Genomic DNA, 17,073 nt, shown 5'->3' with positions numbered 1-17,073 from the left:
GTTCAGTTTTGATCAGTTACAGTTACTTAAGTATCATTAACAATTAGCTAGTTGGTAAATTTAATAAATATTATAAAGACTTTGTTTGTTTGCTTGAACGCGCTAATCTCAGAAAATACTAGTCAAATTTGAAAATTTGATGTTTTTTTTTGATTTTTTTAAAAAGAGCAACTGTTGATTTCTTCTCAGCAGAACCAGCCTTCCGAACCGGTGGTAGAATCTTTACAAATAATCAACTGACGTGTCAAAAGTGCTTGTAAACTGAGCCTACTTGAAATAAATGAATTTTGAATTTAGAATTTTTTTGAATTCTGAAAAATCCTTTCAGTGTTAGATAGCCCATTTATCGAGGAAGGTTATAAGCTATATATTATCCCCGTATTACGGGAACAGGAACGTGGGTAAAACGTCAGCTAGTTTTATATATATCTAACAAACGTCAAAGTTAGTGAATTGCAAGTGTTGGATTTGGGTGGTGGCAATGACTTGACATCAGGTGATCCTTAAGATAGAATATTATGTGAACAAATCTCAACTCTTTTTACGTTGTCAGTTACAAAAGAAACTGCGAACTGCACCAGTTTACTGCCGATGTTTACGTTGACTGCGCAGCAAACAATCAGTTAAATGCATTTGCACTGCACACACAAACTGACTGTACCTACAATACATATACACAGTGTTACCTTAATGGAGTATACCTAATACTACCGTACTCTATTTTAGGTTCCGTGGTTAGCCTGTACATAAATTATTGTATTACAAAGGCCTACCAACTATGACAATTTGGATTTTTCATGATATAATTATTTTTTGTTAGCTATGTAATCATCATCATCATTATCAACCCATATTCGGCTCACTGCTCAGCTCGAGTCTCCTCTCATAAATATATAATAGTCCACCACGCTGGCCCAATGCGTATTTTCAGACTCTCACCAGGGAGATGTTTGCCCTGGAACTAATTCGAACCCACACCCTCCGGAATCGGAGGCAGAGGTCATATCCACTGGGCTATTACAGCTCTTAGCTATGTATTATTTAGAGCATTTTCCTCACTAGGGAGATAGAAACTTGTGTATTACGCATCATCATCATTACCAACCCATATTCGGCTCACTGCTGAGCTCGAGTTTTCTCTCGGAATGAGAGGGATTAGGCCAATAGTCCACCACGCTGGACTAATGCGGATTGGCAGACTTCACACACGCAGAGAATGAAGAAAATCCTCTGCTATGCAGGTTTCCTCACGATATTTAATTTTTTTAAATGCACACAACTGAAAAGTTGTAGGTGCATGCCCAGGAACCGATTCGAACTCACACCCTGCGGAATCGGAGGCAGAGGTCATATCCACTGGGCTATTACGGCTCGTAGCTATGTATTATCTAGTTCTAGAGCATTTTCCTAAATAGGAAGATAGAAACTTGTGTATTGCACATCGTTGCAAATTATTCATCGTTCAATCCCTAGCGATGTTCAGAATTTCATTATTTAAATATTTATTTAAATTTTATTTTTATAATAAGTTTAGCTAATTTAAGTATTATTTTCATTAATAAATACTATTCATTTAAATTTAATATACTGTTAATTTTTAGTTTTAATTTAATTATTTAAATGTTAGAATTTTTCACGTGCTTGATATTCAGAACTTTCATATTCGCATACGACAAACTATGACTTGGCAACTTTGCATAAAACAAATAACTATTTCATAAATTTATTAGAAGATTCAACTTACAATAATTTTTAAAATCAGCATGACCAAAATTAGCTCTTTTTAAGTTGTTACGTTTGTAAAATAAAAAAAACTTGAAACACAGATAACAAAATGAACCCTTTATTTTTTTTTTATTCTTTACAAGTTAGCCCTTGACTACAATCTCACCTGATGGTAAGTGATGATGCAGTCTAAGATGAAAGCGGGCTAACTTGTTAGGAGGAGAACGAAAATCCACACTCCTTTCGGTTTCTACACGGCATCGTACCGGGACGCTAAATCGCTTGGCGGTACGTCTTTGCCGGTAGGGTGGTAACTAGCCACGGCGTAAGCCTCCCACCAGTCAGGCCTGGACCAATTAAGAAAACCTCAATCGGCCCAGCCAGGGCATCGAACCCAGGACCTCCGTCTTGTAAATCTATCGCTCATACCACTACACCACGGAGGCCGTCAAAAGAGTCATAAAAAAAGAATGTAAACTATTTTGAATTTAGAATCTTTTGAAATATAAAACCTACTCAGAAACATGAAAAAGTCCGAAGCACAGCTTTAATTAGAGCTCGAACATTTGCAGCTTCCTGCAGCTACAAAGCGAGCATAATTTCTAGTGTTCCAGCTGTTACAGCTAGAAAAGAGCGCATAGTTAGCTGTTAGCTAGTACACAGAGCCTGTGACAGTCAGACATGCCTCACTTTCGGAAGGTTGAAAGATTTTCAGCCAATGCTCCTATCATCCTCTTGTGGTGTGGGGTTTGAACTGTTGGTGGCTTTGGAAGGTTTTCAAGATCTTCAATTTTTATAAAACGTATGTAATGAAGAATCTTGTCTTTATTTGCTAGATTTAGCTTCGTGGCAACCCTTCAATAGAGACCTCTAAAGTTCCATTAGAAATTCTTCGACTGTGTTTTTTGAAGGGTTGTCGCGGGGATTAGTGACTGGTGACTGGGGCCATAATTTCTCATATAAGGGTTTTTTACAAGTTAGCTCTAGGTATCTTACCGTATCCTGATGGTAAGTGATGATGATTAGGAGGATGAATCCACACTCCCTTCGGTTTCTACACGACAACAAACCAGAACGCTAAATGGCTTGGCGCTACGTCTTTGCCGGTAGAGTAGTAACTAACCACGGCCGAAGCCTCCCACCAGCCGACCTAGACTAATTAAGAAACACTCAATCAGCCCAGTCGAGGGCAGTCAAAATGAGGAATTTATGCTCTGGAATATACTAAAAAATACGTTTTACACTTGGACAATTGAAGATCTGGAGCCTTAAAACCTGCTATATTCCTAAGTCACCGTAGTCAAAAACTCCATAATTAGCTACCACACTTACCTACGGTAGGAGCATACGTTAACAAACAGCCTCGCTAAATGCGGTAAGTCCGGCTATGGCAGTCTCTGAGTCCACAGTCGCAGGCCAAGCAAAGAAGCACTCGGCAGTAATTTCTTCTGCAACGCCCTCTCGGCGCCATCTTGGGCTTAGGCGGGCAATTTGTGACGACATGGCCGCCCTCTTCACGATTTTTTCTTGTTAATATTCATGGCTTAGAAAGTTTCAAGCTAAAGCTTTTACATCACAGGTAAAAATATGAGGACATCTTTTAGTTCAATTTTTCACTCCGGAATAGGAGTTTTCCAAATACGCTCTAAAATGAAACAAGATTCCTAAACTTACTTTGTAAGCTTTTTGATTGTGTTATTTCTCCAAGCTCAATAGTCTTATTTCACGATGTCTCGTCTATAATAGATGTATTATTATTATAATAGATGTATTATTTAAAAAAAAAAAAAAAATTATAGACTCAGGTACTCGTTCGTTAAGTGGTTAGCATTTCATATGGCTAGTGATCAAATAAGTCCTCGATTCGAATCCTTTGCTACTCAGTAGCAACCCGGAGCTTCATTATCATACTCGGCTCACTGTTGAGCACGAGTCTCCTCTCAGAATTAGAGGGGTTAGGCCTTAGTCCACCACGCTGGCCCAATGCGGATTGGCAGACTTCACTCACGCATAAAAATTAATAAAGAAAATTCTCTGGTATGCAGGTTTCCTCACGATGTTTTTCCTTCACCGTTTGAGACACGTGATATTCAATTTCTTTAAGTGCACATAACTGAAAAGTTGGAGGTACATGTCCCGGACCGGTTTCAAACCTACGCCCTCCGAATTGAAGGCAGAGGTCATACCCACTGGGCTATCACGTAGCCCGGAGCTTAGAAGTTGGTAATTCTATATCCTAGTGACAAGCCCGCCAATCAACATAAAAGTCCAAGGTTCAAGCTCCTAAAACCCTTTTATAAGGAGAGAGACCCAGCGCTGCACTATACCAAATCATACTAATATTACAAACGCGAAAGTTTGTATGTTTGGATATTTGTTACTCTTTAAGTACTGAAGCGATTTAGCTGAAATTTGGAACGGAATTAGATTTTACTCTGTATTTTCACATAGGCTACTCTTTGTCCCGAAAAAATCTATAGTTTCCCGATATTTGCAAAAAACAGATAATTGAATGTTTTTACTCTTTCGCGCATCGACTACTTAACCGAATTACCTCAAAATTGAAATAGATATAGATTAAAGTCTGGATTAACACATAGACTACTTTTGATCCCGAAAAAAATCATAGTTCCCGAAGGATTTGTGAAAAACTGAAGTCCGCTAGTTAAAAATAAACTAGCAATGTACGTAATAGGTAACTACACGACTCATACATGCGAAGCTTATAAAGGCTCTTCACACGGAACGAATGGCCGCGTCAACGCGGAGCACCCTTGACCTGTTTGGGGATTAATTGTTCAACCCCGGAGCTCTATCGACTGTAATTGCGAAATACGTTTTGCAACGCATTCCTTATTTAGGCCGCTTTTTAATATTTACGAGCTCGAAAAACATGGGCTATTTACGAGGCAAACGAGGTGCTTGAATTTATGTAGGTTTTGGAATGCCCACCGGCCCATACAATTTAATATTACGGAAATGTGCATGCCGTGTCTACCTTCATTTGATTGTGCAGAGCCTTATGTTTGTGTTTTTTTTAGATTGTAGTTGTGTAAATGCTGCAACAGTCACTGGTGGATCAAATAAATAAATACAACGTCGGCCCAGGGAACCCAGATATACTCCCGTATAAAAGTATGTGGACATGATAGTATGATGTATAATTATGGTTAGTTAATTGGCTTAATGAAAGTATGTTTCTTGAAGAAAAAAACATTTTTAATCACTAGGGCAAAATGTACGCCGGTGTACCTAAGCGGCGAAGTAACATTAAAGCTGTATTATTTTCTGTTACCAACATGCTTAACAATTAACAAACAATATATTAATTAATATTTGACGGCCTCCGTGGCTCAGTGGTATGCGCGGTGGATTTACAAAACGGAGGTCCTGGGTTCGATCCCCGGCTGGGCCGATTGAGATTTTCTTAATTGGTCCAGGTCTGGCTGGTGGGAGGCTTCGGCCGTAGCTAGTTACCACCCTACCGACAAAGACGTACCGCCAAGCGATTTAGCGTACGATGTCGTGTAGAAACCGGAAAGGGGTGTGGATTTTCATCCTCCTCCTAACAAGTTAGAACGCTTCCATCTTAGACTACATCATCACTTACCATCAGATGAGATTGTAGTCAAGGGCTAACTTGTAAAAAATAAAAAAAAATATATCCCAATAGGGAAGGAATGGGATTTGCGAAGGTGAAATCGCAAGGCATAACTAGTACGTATATATTTTTATAAACTTTGTTATAAATATTAAAAAAATTAATAGAAATAAATGGTAAAAACTCATTTTGAAAAAAAGAGAGAAACTTAAATATTATAATGCCCTCATAAAATAAATTTAAACAATCTAAAAAATTGTATATAGGTCAAGTGGAGTTAAAAATAAAAAAAAATCCGCTTATATTCGCGTTATCTAGACAACTTTAGCTTAACTGCACCTACTTCCATTGTAAAGCAGCTCTTTTATCTCGGCTCTTATTTCTATGTGTTTTTATAACGAGCATACTTGTTCAGACTTCTCTTACGTTGAATAACAAGGTCGCATGGGAAAAAATCTTATTGCAGAATTATACATACTGTATATGAATACTAAACGCATACGCGTGGAAATATAATTATATAAGAACTAGCCGATTACCCACGGGTTTACCCGCGTAGTTCTCGACCCCGTAAGCATAAGGGGATAAAATAAAGTTTATAACACTCACAAATAACGTGGCTTTCCAGTGGTGAAAGAGTTCTAAAAATCGGTTCAGTAGATCCAGAGATTAGCCCTTACAATGGGTATAAAAAGTAGCCCATTTGATACTCGAATTGAAAATAAATGATCTCTATTTTGTAGTAAAAGTTCTATCAAAATTGATTGAGCCGTTTCAGAGATGAGCCCGGAAAAATAGACAAATGACCAAAACATATAAAAAGTTTGTTTGTGTTTTAGTATCGTGTATCATCTATATATCACTATATATCATCATCATCATCATATAAGCCGATGGACGTCCACTGCAGGACATAGGCCTTTTGTAGGGACTTTCAAACATCAAGATAATGAACCACCTGCATCCAGCGAATCCCTGCGACTCGCTGGATGTCGTCAGTCCACCTGGTGGGGGGTCGGCCAATAACTATATAAATACAGTTATTTTATATTCACGGACTTCAATTTTATTTGTAGGCCCAATTCAATTTTTTTTTCCAATTAGGTACCTACTCGATAAACTTACGATGGCCATTCAAATGTCACCATCCTTTCAGTCCAATAATGCGGTACAGAACATTTTCTAAAGTACTCAGAACATACTCGTATAGTTCAGAACAAGTAATAGCGTAATAACAATAACATTTGCCAAAACCCGCAGCATCTGATATAAGCGCACGTAACTTGTATGTAAATTGTAGGGAATATATTTCCCCCAGTGAATGCCGTCTAACGAACGAGCCCGAGGTCGATAGAGCACGATATATCGACTATCGATATAGATACATCCCTCATAAAGCATGTTATCTCAAACTAACTTCGGATACGCGATACATTGAAACATAAACTTCGATTTAGCACCGATTGTTCCCGAGTTACAACGTTAAACTAGTGTTGTAAACTTCATTTTGATTTTGTAAAAATGTTTTTTTTTTATATTACTTTTTTTTATTCTTTACAAGTTAGTCCTTGACTACAATCTCACCTGATGGTAAGTGATGATACATTTTCAAAGTATATTTTAGTTTTTTTAGTTAGTTTGCAATTAATCTACTACCGGTTCACAAAAATAAAGTTAATTCATCATTATCAACCCATTTTCGGCTCACTACTGAGCTCGAGTCTCGTCTCAGTATGAGAGGGGTTGGGCCAGTAGTCCACCACGCATGGATTAATTAAGAACATCTGGTTAAAATTTCCTCACGATGTTTTTCCTTGACTGATTGAGACACGTGATATTTAATTTCTTAAAATGCACACAACTGAAATGTTGGAGGTGCATGTCCTGGATCGGATTCAAACCCACACCTTCCCCCTCCGGAATCGGAGGCATGTCCACTGGGCTAAAGATAGTTAACTCCCAGCAATTTATAGAGAGCAACTTAGTAAATCGCTTATAAGTTTAGCAATTTTTGCTGGCGAAACTATTACCTTTTTATATTGAGAAAGAATACAATGACAATCTAAGTACTATACATAATGTAATACAAAAATAAACTATTTATCCACGTGGAATGGTGGTAAGAATTTGCGTGTAGGACAGCCAGGCTGATCTGATCCTTTGCACAAAAATAAGCCAGCCCTTTTATTACCAAAAGCAACTAGCCGCGATGAAATAATTCGCAGTTTTTTTTGGTATCCATCTATTTGATGTACAGGAATTTGGATTGATGTGGTTCACTGACCTTATCCCTGATCTCCTGCCGCATCTTCTCTCTCTCCTCCTCCATCTTGCGATGTTTCTCCTTGCGTCTCTCCTCGGCCTCGCGGATGGCCTCTTGCCGCTCGCGTTCTGCCTCTTCCTCCTTCTCCTTATCATCGCTGTCGTCGCCGTCGCCGCCGACCGCACCTGCGACAAGACACGACTGTCGTTACTCAATGCACTACATTACATTTTATTTATTACTAGCTGACGCCGCGCGGATTTACTCGCGTGGTTCCCGTTCCAGTAGGAATACGGGGGATATATATAGCCTATAGCCTTCCTCGGTAAATGGGCTATCTAACACTGACATAATTTAAGAGGGGAGGCTCGATCCTGCAGCTTGACTCTTAGTGAGCGTGTTACATGCGCGGTGGATTTACAAGACGGAGGCACTGAGTTCAATCCCTGGCTGGGCTGATTGAGTTTTTCTTAATTTTTCCAGGTCTGGCTGGTGGTTATCATCCTACCGGCAAAGATGTACCGCCAAGCAATTTAGCGTTCCGGTACGATGTCATGTAGAAACCGAAACCGGGTTGAACAAGTTAGGCTACTTCCATCTTAGATTGCATCATCACTTACCATCTGGTGAGATTGTAATCAAGAACTAACTAAAGAATCTATACGAATATTATGAAGCTGAAGAGTTTTTTTGTTTACTCAAACGCGCTAATCTCAGAAACTACTAGTCCGATTTGAAAGATACAGTGTTAGATAGACAGTGTTAGATTCAGTGTTAGATAGCCCATTTATAGATAAAGGCTATAGGATATACATTATCACATTAAGGCTAATAGGACTGGATCACCAATGGAGAATGTTTCAAAATCGGGGGATTGTTTTCTATTGAGAGCTTACGCTGCGTGCGCTGCGTAAATGGTTAAAGTTTTGCAAAAAATATGTATGACAGAACTGTTCCCTTTTAAAAGTTCTGAAAAACAGTTCGCGACAGTTAGCGCGGGGTTTGTGAAAAACTGAAATCCACGCGGACGAAGTCGCTGGCATCCGCTAGTAGAAGATATAGGTCTGTTATAGTAGTTGTGAAAATGCACAAAATACAGAACAACTGAGATTAGTTTTGGTGCTTCACTAAAAATACAGAGAAACTGCCATTAATTTCAGTGCCGCGCCAAAAATAGAAATAAACTTTTGTTAGTTCTGGCACAAAGCAAAAAAAAAAAAAAACGAAAAACTTTCGTTTGTTTATGACTGTGTAGCTTGAAAAATGGTTATTTGTTAACAATAGCTCAACTATTGTTTACCGCGAGTTTACATTCAATACCGAATCAGTTAAAGGTTCTAACCAAAGACTAGAACACAGGATACTAGCGACCCTCCTCTCACCCTTCGCACGGGTGCTATGTAGGTACTAATATTATAATAAGTCTATAATACAATGTTGGAAATAGTAGTCTGGGATGGATATCATATCGCTCGATCTCGTGTTGGCTCGTGCCGACGCTAGGTGGCGCGACTTGTTTCGTAAAGGGTAGGGATTTAGAGAGGGGTAGCGATCAGTTTGCGGGAACGACTTGCAATATTAGGTGCTCGTGGCGATCGTGCCGTTCACATTACTTGTTGTGTAATTCTTTATGGGTTACTTGGGATAGGCGGGGAGAGTGACTTGAGTGGAAAAGGGGAATGTTATTCTTCTTATCATCGAATATGTAAGCGGGCTAACTTGTTAGGAGTTGGATGGAAATCCACAACCCTTTCGGTTTCTACACGATGTCGTACCGGAACGCTAAATCACGGTACGTCTTTGCTTGTGGTAACTAGCCACAGCTGAAGCCACCTACCGGCCAAACTTATAATCGTCGTCATCAACCTATATTCGGTTCACTGCTGAGCTCGAGTCTCCTCTCAGAATGAGAGGGATAAGGCCAATAGTCCACCACGCTGGCCCAATGCGGATTGACAGACTTCACACACGCAGAGAATTAAGATAATTCTCTGGTATGCAGGTTTCCTCACGATGTTTTCCTTCACCGATTGAGACACGTGATATTTATTATAAGAGCCGTGATAGCCCAGTGGATGACCTCTGCCTCCGATTCCGGAGGGTGTGGGTTCGAATCCGGTCCGGGGCATGCACCTCCAACTTTTCAGTTGTGTGTATTTTAAGAAATTAAATATCAAACTTATAATGATAAGTCATAAAACCAAAAACTAAATAAAAATGCGTTTGTTTTCTAATGTACTCCGGATTATATTTAGTACATCATATAAACATGAGGAAGTAGAATCAAATATTTCTTCATTAAGCGCTTTTAATTTTTCAACAGTCATTTCAATTTAAAGTAAGAATTCTCTGCTCTACTAGTTTTGAATACTGAAATTAAAAACGCCAAGTTTTGATGCATTATGGAAAGAAAGAAAATAGGTTAAAGATGGTAAATTAAAAGGGAGCTAAACGTAGCATTGCATTCATGTGTCGTAAAAAAGAAATCGCGCCGACTTAGCATAATAGCACTGCATACTGTTGCGGGGTTTGTTAGAAAAATATTTTTTAATTTTAATACACACGCAGAGTTATCCACTGAAAGAACAATTAGTACGCTACCCTAATTAAGTTATTTAATTAGGTAAATTTAATGAACTAAATCAGAAACCTTTTATCATCATCATCATTATCATCATATCAGCCGAAGGACGTCCACTGCAGGACATAGGCCTTTTGTAGGGAATTCCAAACATCACGATACTGAGCCACCTGCATCAACCGAATACCTGCGACTATGCGAGCTATGGTAGGAGCATCTTTGCGTGATAGATTTAGAAATGAGGAGATCCGCATCCGCAACCTTTATGTTGTATTTATACCATAAGGAAAGAAAGAAATCATTATAAGTATTTATTAAAATTATTTCATATTAATTTAATCTATCACGACTCATCACGAAATATCGACAACAGATTAACGTACAAAGATGAAATTTGGCAGGGAAGTAGTTTGTACCTCCATGTCCGCTAAGAGCGTATCTATACTAATATTATAAAGCTGAATAGTTTGTTTGTGTGGTTGAACGCGCTAATCTCAGTAATTACTGGTCCGATTTGAAAAATTCTTTTAGTGTTAGATAGCCCATTTACCGAGGAAGGCTATAGGCTATATATTATCCCCTATTCCTACAGGAACGGGAACCACGCGGATGAAAACGCGCGGCGTTAGCTAGTTTTATTATATGGCCATATTAAGGTCTAAGGGCGAAAGAAGTCTCGGGCGTTTGCTAGTAAGTCTTTCTCTTTTAAACTACGAATGATATTTCAATGTGGTTTTTATCAATAGATAATAATTCAAAAGAAATGCTTGTTTTATTTAATAAAGTATATCAAAGTCCAGAGTTGGCACAGCCAAGTCGTAGATAAAATCACTGGCTGCGTTTTTTAAAAGTACCTACTTATCCAATCGAGATACGGTTTTAGTTATTTGCACTACGATTTTTCAGGGAAAACAAGTATTGGATACGGTTTACTTTTCCCTGGATTAAAATTAATGTTTTTGTTGTTAATTTTGGAACACCAATTAAGTGCAGGTGTCGTCAATCTGGACGTCACTAGAGAGAAAGACGGAACAACCACCTAAATTGAGTTCCCAATCGAAGCGACCCCGAACGTACGGGAATCAATCGTAGCTGCCAATGCCGGCCCTGTGCTTCGCTAACTTGATTGCAGGCAATTCTAGCTTTGAAATTATAGGATGCTTTGTCCCAGCAATTGGTAGGGTTGGCAATTTTCAGAATTTTATTTTTTAATTTTAAAATATCAAATGATTGGTCTAGGTAACTCGTTTGGCTACAGATCATGAGTTCTGGGTGCCGGATTTGGCTATAACGTATTTTTTACAGATTTTGAAAAAATTAGTCCAAATTTCCATCCATCCATTTCCAAAGATTTTCCATCTGATCTTTTAACGAATTATATTATTTTAAAGATATGATCTTAGTTATTGTCATTTCTAACAATAACATTCATCATCGTTATCAACCCATATTCGGCTCACTGTTGAGCTTGAGTCTCTTCTAAGAATGAGAGGGGTTAGGCCAATAGTCCACCACGCTGGCCCAATGTGGATTGGCAGACTTCACACACGCAGAGAATGAAGAAAATTCTCTGCTGTGCAGGTTTCCTTACGATGTTTTCCTTCACCGTTTGAGACATGTGATATTTGATTTCTTAAAATGCACACAACTGAAAAGTTGGAGGTGCACGCCCCGGACCGGATTCGAACCTACGCACTTCGGAATCGGAGACAGAGTTCATATCCACTGGGCCATCACGGCTCTTAATATTTACGAAATACTTATGGCACGGAAATAATATTAATCAATACTATTATTATATTTATGCCACTAAATGTAAAATGAAAATCACGTTTGTGAAGTTGAAATTATCATTTTAGGTGATTGTAATAATCGAGATACATAAATACCCTGCTATATACACGATGCACCCATATTCATCACATGTGTTTTTCTTTTAAATTTGTATCTATATTCTTTTATCAATGTATAGCTGTAAAACTGTTTAACTTTAATTAGTATTATAATTATAAAGATCATCTTATTATTTAGAGCATGTAGTGTTAACCTATAAGTGGCCAAACATTTTGCCTTGTTACCTATGTTATTAAAATATTATATAGCTTGTAAGAAATGTAAGGTTGTTGGTTAACCAAATAAATAAAAAAAAAATGTAAATTGCAGTACGTGCAGTATGTACTGCAATTTACATTTTTTAACCAGTGCGAACCGGTTAGAACCGGTCGTATCCGGTGGGATGGAATCCAACCCTCAGCCGTTCAAGAATCCATTACACGTCAATATGAGCATTTGTCCCGCACCGCTCGGCCGCGTAGGAATCCAGACCCCGCATTTTCCAATAGGGTGACTTTTAAAAGGTTTTTATCGTCACCAGCTTCGCAACTTTGGCTTTTACGGGCAAGGTAATAAGGATCGCTTAGACGGCAGACGTTTATTGTACGAGCTAATATATGACGCGATAACGACTGGCTTATTGAAAAGGAATTCCAGGCGCTTTAGTGTTTAGACCATGGCGTGCGAGATCCATAATACTCGTTGGGGCTCATATGGTTTTATATACATGCAAGAGTGAGGAATAAAAACCAGGCTTTATTTTACGGAAGGTAATTTGTGACGAGTGAACATAGATGTACTCGTAAGCATATACATCAGACATGAATACCAGTGAATAATTATTTATTTTTCTATTCATATCTTTTTGTGAATACTTTTACGGATACTTAAAATGTGATTAAGTATCCGTAAAAGTATTCACAAAAAGATAAACAATTTTAGTCAGCACTCAAAAATCCGCAATCAGGGCGAAAATACATTAAAATGTAGTCAATATTAGTTTATCATTTGAAATTCGCCGAATCTCCTAATAATATTCAAAGTTGAAGGAATCCATTTCTTCGGAGTATTCAAAAAATTCATTATTATTCAAATACCCAGATGAATATTCAGGGCCTTATATTTAATTAAGCATCCAACTCTCCCCAACTCGATGGGAACAAACTCCCCGTGTATTTATTTTTTGTACGGTTAGCAGAAAAAACTCGAATGTCAAATCAACAGATTAAATTCTTTCATGTCTTTGTTTTTTTTTTCATTTGCTATTCTCTGTGCGTTGTATATTGTTTGTCCATCATAATCTTAATGCTTTGGATTGTTTTATATTTATTACAAAAATTTAACACAAAGAATGTACCTACTGAGTTATGCGAGCGACCTTAAAAATTTAGTTTGTTTCAAAACCGTCATTTATTATGTATTTAGAGACCGAAGAATTTTTAGATTTACCGCCCAAAAATCGTCCGTACTCGACAAAAATACAAAAGTAGTCCGAACCACGCCTTACATAGGTATGTATTTATTAAGCAATTATTAAGTAACACTTATATTTTATTTAGTATACTTTTATTCACAACGTATTTTGTCTTCATACGAGTATATTTGAATATTTATCTATTACATTGATTATACATTACTTTATTTGTATCATCGCAATAAAATAAATTATTTTACATTCGTCTATTTTTAGACAAACCCGTTTACCTACCCGTATGAAAATCCTTTTTGAAGTTGGTAAACTGTGGTAAAGTTGGTTGGTTGGTTAATATAAATAAACATTTCTAAAAATGTTGTTTCCATAATGCAAAAACATTTAATTATTAAATTCTATAGAAATAATCAAATATGGAAGTACGTGACGTGTTAAGGGACAGAGGGTAGCTGCGGAAATACCCCCCTACATGCCCCGCAGTGGTAGGGGTAGGGGGTCAGGGGTAGGGGTCGGAATGTCAGCCACATCTTGATCACTTGGTAATGGCAGAGTGTTAATGGCGGTTATTGAATGCCTACAATAAATTGGATCTCATACTTGAGGAATTCGTTTAATATCGCCTTGTACCGACAGCAAAAAAATGCTTACCCAGAAAATAATGTATTGCGGGTAAATTAATAATCGTATGAGTAAATAAATTTATAGCTGTTTTCTTTTTTTTACAAGAATTAATCGTCACATTGCTAAGTAACATTTTTTAAAAATGTTTTTAATATTATTTTAATCAAAGTTGATGATTTTAAGACAGTGCTATATTTGTTTATTTGTCTGTGCTCGGAGTTGTTATGACAATAGTAGTTACCACCCAAGCTTTACAAGAAAATTTACATCGTTACATAATTGTGGTAATTTTATTATTGTTAGATTTTTGAAGGTATTCTATAATTTTATATAAGTTTGAGGAAAAACGAATCTAATTTTTTTCGTTAGATGAATGTGGTTAATATCTCGTAAAATATCGATCACAGAGTTCCTGAGTTCGTTGTTCATTCATTCATGTTCGTTGTCAAGGAGACAGATCACATGAAAACATATTTTACCGATTGGTCATGCAGTTGTTTTATAGGTAACTAGTGGATGCCGCGCGGTTGCACCCGCGATTCTCATTCCCGTAGAGTACGGGGATAATATATAGCCTTCCTCGATAAATGGGCTATCTAAAAGAATTTCTCAAATCTGAAAGAATTTTTCAAATCGGACCAGTAGTTCCTGAGATAAGCGCGTTCAATCAAACAAACAAAGAAACTCTTCAACTTTATATATTACTATAGATTAACAAAAAGTCAACAAAGAGAACATTCGGTAGGTACATTTTACAGTTTTTCTCTGATAAAAGTAAAAATGTATTTGCAAGTGAAGTTTTTCATATTTTTTGCTGACGGTACAGCAGTTAGGCTAAAACACGTTCAATACTGGACGTGCCTATGGTAATGTGTAATAATGGAGGATTCCTGAGCAGAGCGCGCAATAAAATGTTTATATGAATGTTGTACGCTCAATAAAGTCGGGACAGGCTCGGCGGGACGGATCGCAATCTCAAAGTCCGTGTGATTTTCATTTTTGGACTTTTATTGCAGATTCTATTCGTCTGTGTAGTACACCTTTGATTTGTAATTTTTTTACCAAGTTCTAAAAAGATGGTACTGTGTTAAGACTCGTACGTATGTATTTTTAAAAATAATATTTGCCAAATGTACTAGCCGACGCCGGTTTAAGCCGCGTATTTCCCGTGGGAAAAGGGAGATCGATGTAGTTGGACAATAACAAATAACGTGGTTTCATAGTGGTAAAAGAATTTTCAAAATCGGCTTAGTAGATCCAGAGATTGCCAAAAACATTAATTTTTATAATAATAGTACAGATGATCAATAATTTCCGTTTCCCTCTGGATGTGATAAGTTTGTATTCAGTAGATGACGTTAATAGTACGTTCTGTTCCATACTTCTGTACGGATGTGAAGCGTGGATAATAAAAGAGGACATCAGGAAACGTATTCCAGATGTAGATTTAGACCATCAGCTGGACATCTAAAAGTCACCAATGTGGAATAAGGAACCAATGTAAGATGAGGAAAGTCGCATATCTAGGATACGTAATACGGTACAAGAGATATGAGCTCCTAGAGCTCATCTTGATGAGAAATGTTGCATCTAAAAGAAGCGTTGGTCGCTGCAATAACCCTTTGCTTGAAAACATCAGAAAGTGGACCGGTATCGCGAGTGCCGCATAGTTATGTCGCTTCGCAAAAGATAAGGAAGTCTTTACAAAACTGAGTGCTAATCTTCACCAGTGAGGGAAGCGCTACAAGAAGAAGAATGGTACGTTATTTTTTTAAAACCAACTGATCTAATTTGGATGGGATTTTCATTATTTGAAGGCAGTTAGATTCTTCTTATAAAAACTCAACTAAAAATGCATTTGAATGAAAAATTCATATGATAACTAATATGCCTACTGAGAGGGGTAAAGGATATTTTTTATACAAACCAACAACCTACCCTATAAAATCAATCGAAAAGATGGATTCTTGGTTGTAGATCAAACCAAGAACTTTTGGTTTTAAAACCGTTACTTAGTCGAGATAATTTACTTAGTCGAGGTTACTACCCCATTGATGAATTCCTTAAAGACAAAGGCGCTTGGATGCCATTGGATCAGCTTCCACCTTCACAAAGGAAGTAAAACTATAAGAAATTGTAATGTTGTCTTCAATTGTAAATTATAACACTGTATGATTTGTTTTAAAAGGAGCTACTATTGAGTTTCTTGCCGGTTTCTTCTAAGCAGAACTAGCATTCCGAACCGGTGGTACAATCTTTACTGTCAACTGACGTGTCAAAAGTGCTTGTAAACTGAATTGAAATAAATGAATTTTGAAGCCATAACCTGAGGACTGAAGCTGTAAGTAAATCAGACGGTAGTTATTTATTTGCCATAAACATCGCATCTAACAGGGTTATGTTCCAATCGTCGCGCGCAATCGTGTTAGCAGTTTGTTGTGTTAGGATCAAACTTGAGTCCGCGCGACGGCTGGAACTCAATTATAACTGGCTCTCACTGAGTTGTTGGAACAACTTGCCGTACGTCAGTGATGCTGGCTTGTATTGTTCTGTATTTCATAACATTAAAACTATAAGCTTCCAAAAATAGTTATATTATTAAGAACTTATATTTACCCGTACGTACTCTACTGCTGCCGTGATAGCCCAATGGATATGACCTCCGCCTTCGATTCCGGAGGGTGTGGGTTCGAGTCTAGGGCATGCATCTCCAACTTTTCAGTTGTGTGCATTTTAAGAAACTAAATACCACGTGTCTCAAACGGTTAAGGAAAACATCGTGAGGAAACCTGCATACCAGAGAATTTTCTTAATTCTCTGCGTGTGTGAAGTCTGCCAATCCGTATTGTGCCAGCGTGGTGGACTAAGGCCTAACCCGATCATTCTGAGAGGAGACTCGAGCTCAGCAGTGAGCCAAATATGGGTTGAAACGACTCTACTGCTTTCAAAGTTATATTTTTCTTATTTCTTCACTCAGAGCATCCTCATATGTAGAGTAAAATCTCTTGATTTTACGA

The 17,073-nt window shown here is 37.7% G+C and overlaps 1 protein-coding gene across 2 annotated transcripts in view; it reads right to left on the bottom strand.

The window, feature by feature from the left end:
* Positions 1-17,073, bottom strand: part of LOC112049553 (complexin) — a 322,195-nt gene that overhangs the window by 25,749 nt on the left and 279,373 nt on the right. For both annotated transcript variants that reach the window (XM_052889153.1, XM_024087491.2), the window contains one exon: positions 7,611-7,774. In XM_052889153.1, coding sequence (XP_052745113.1) covers positions 7,611-7,774 — 164 coding nt within the window. The remainder of the gene's footprint in view (positions 1-7,610; positions 7,775-17,073) is intronic.

The sequence above is a fragment of the Bicyclus anynana genome, chromosome 24 (assembly GCF_947172395.1).
Source record: "Bicyclus anynana chromosome 24, ilBicAnyn1.1, whole genome shotgun sequence".
NCBI classification, from domain to species: Eukaryota; Metazoa; Arthropoda; class Insecta; order Lepidoptera; family Nymphalidae; genus Bicyclus; species Bicyclus anynana.
This window is presented reverse-complemented; position numbering and strand designations above follow the sequence as displayed.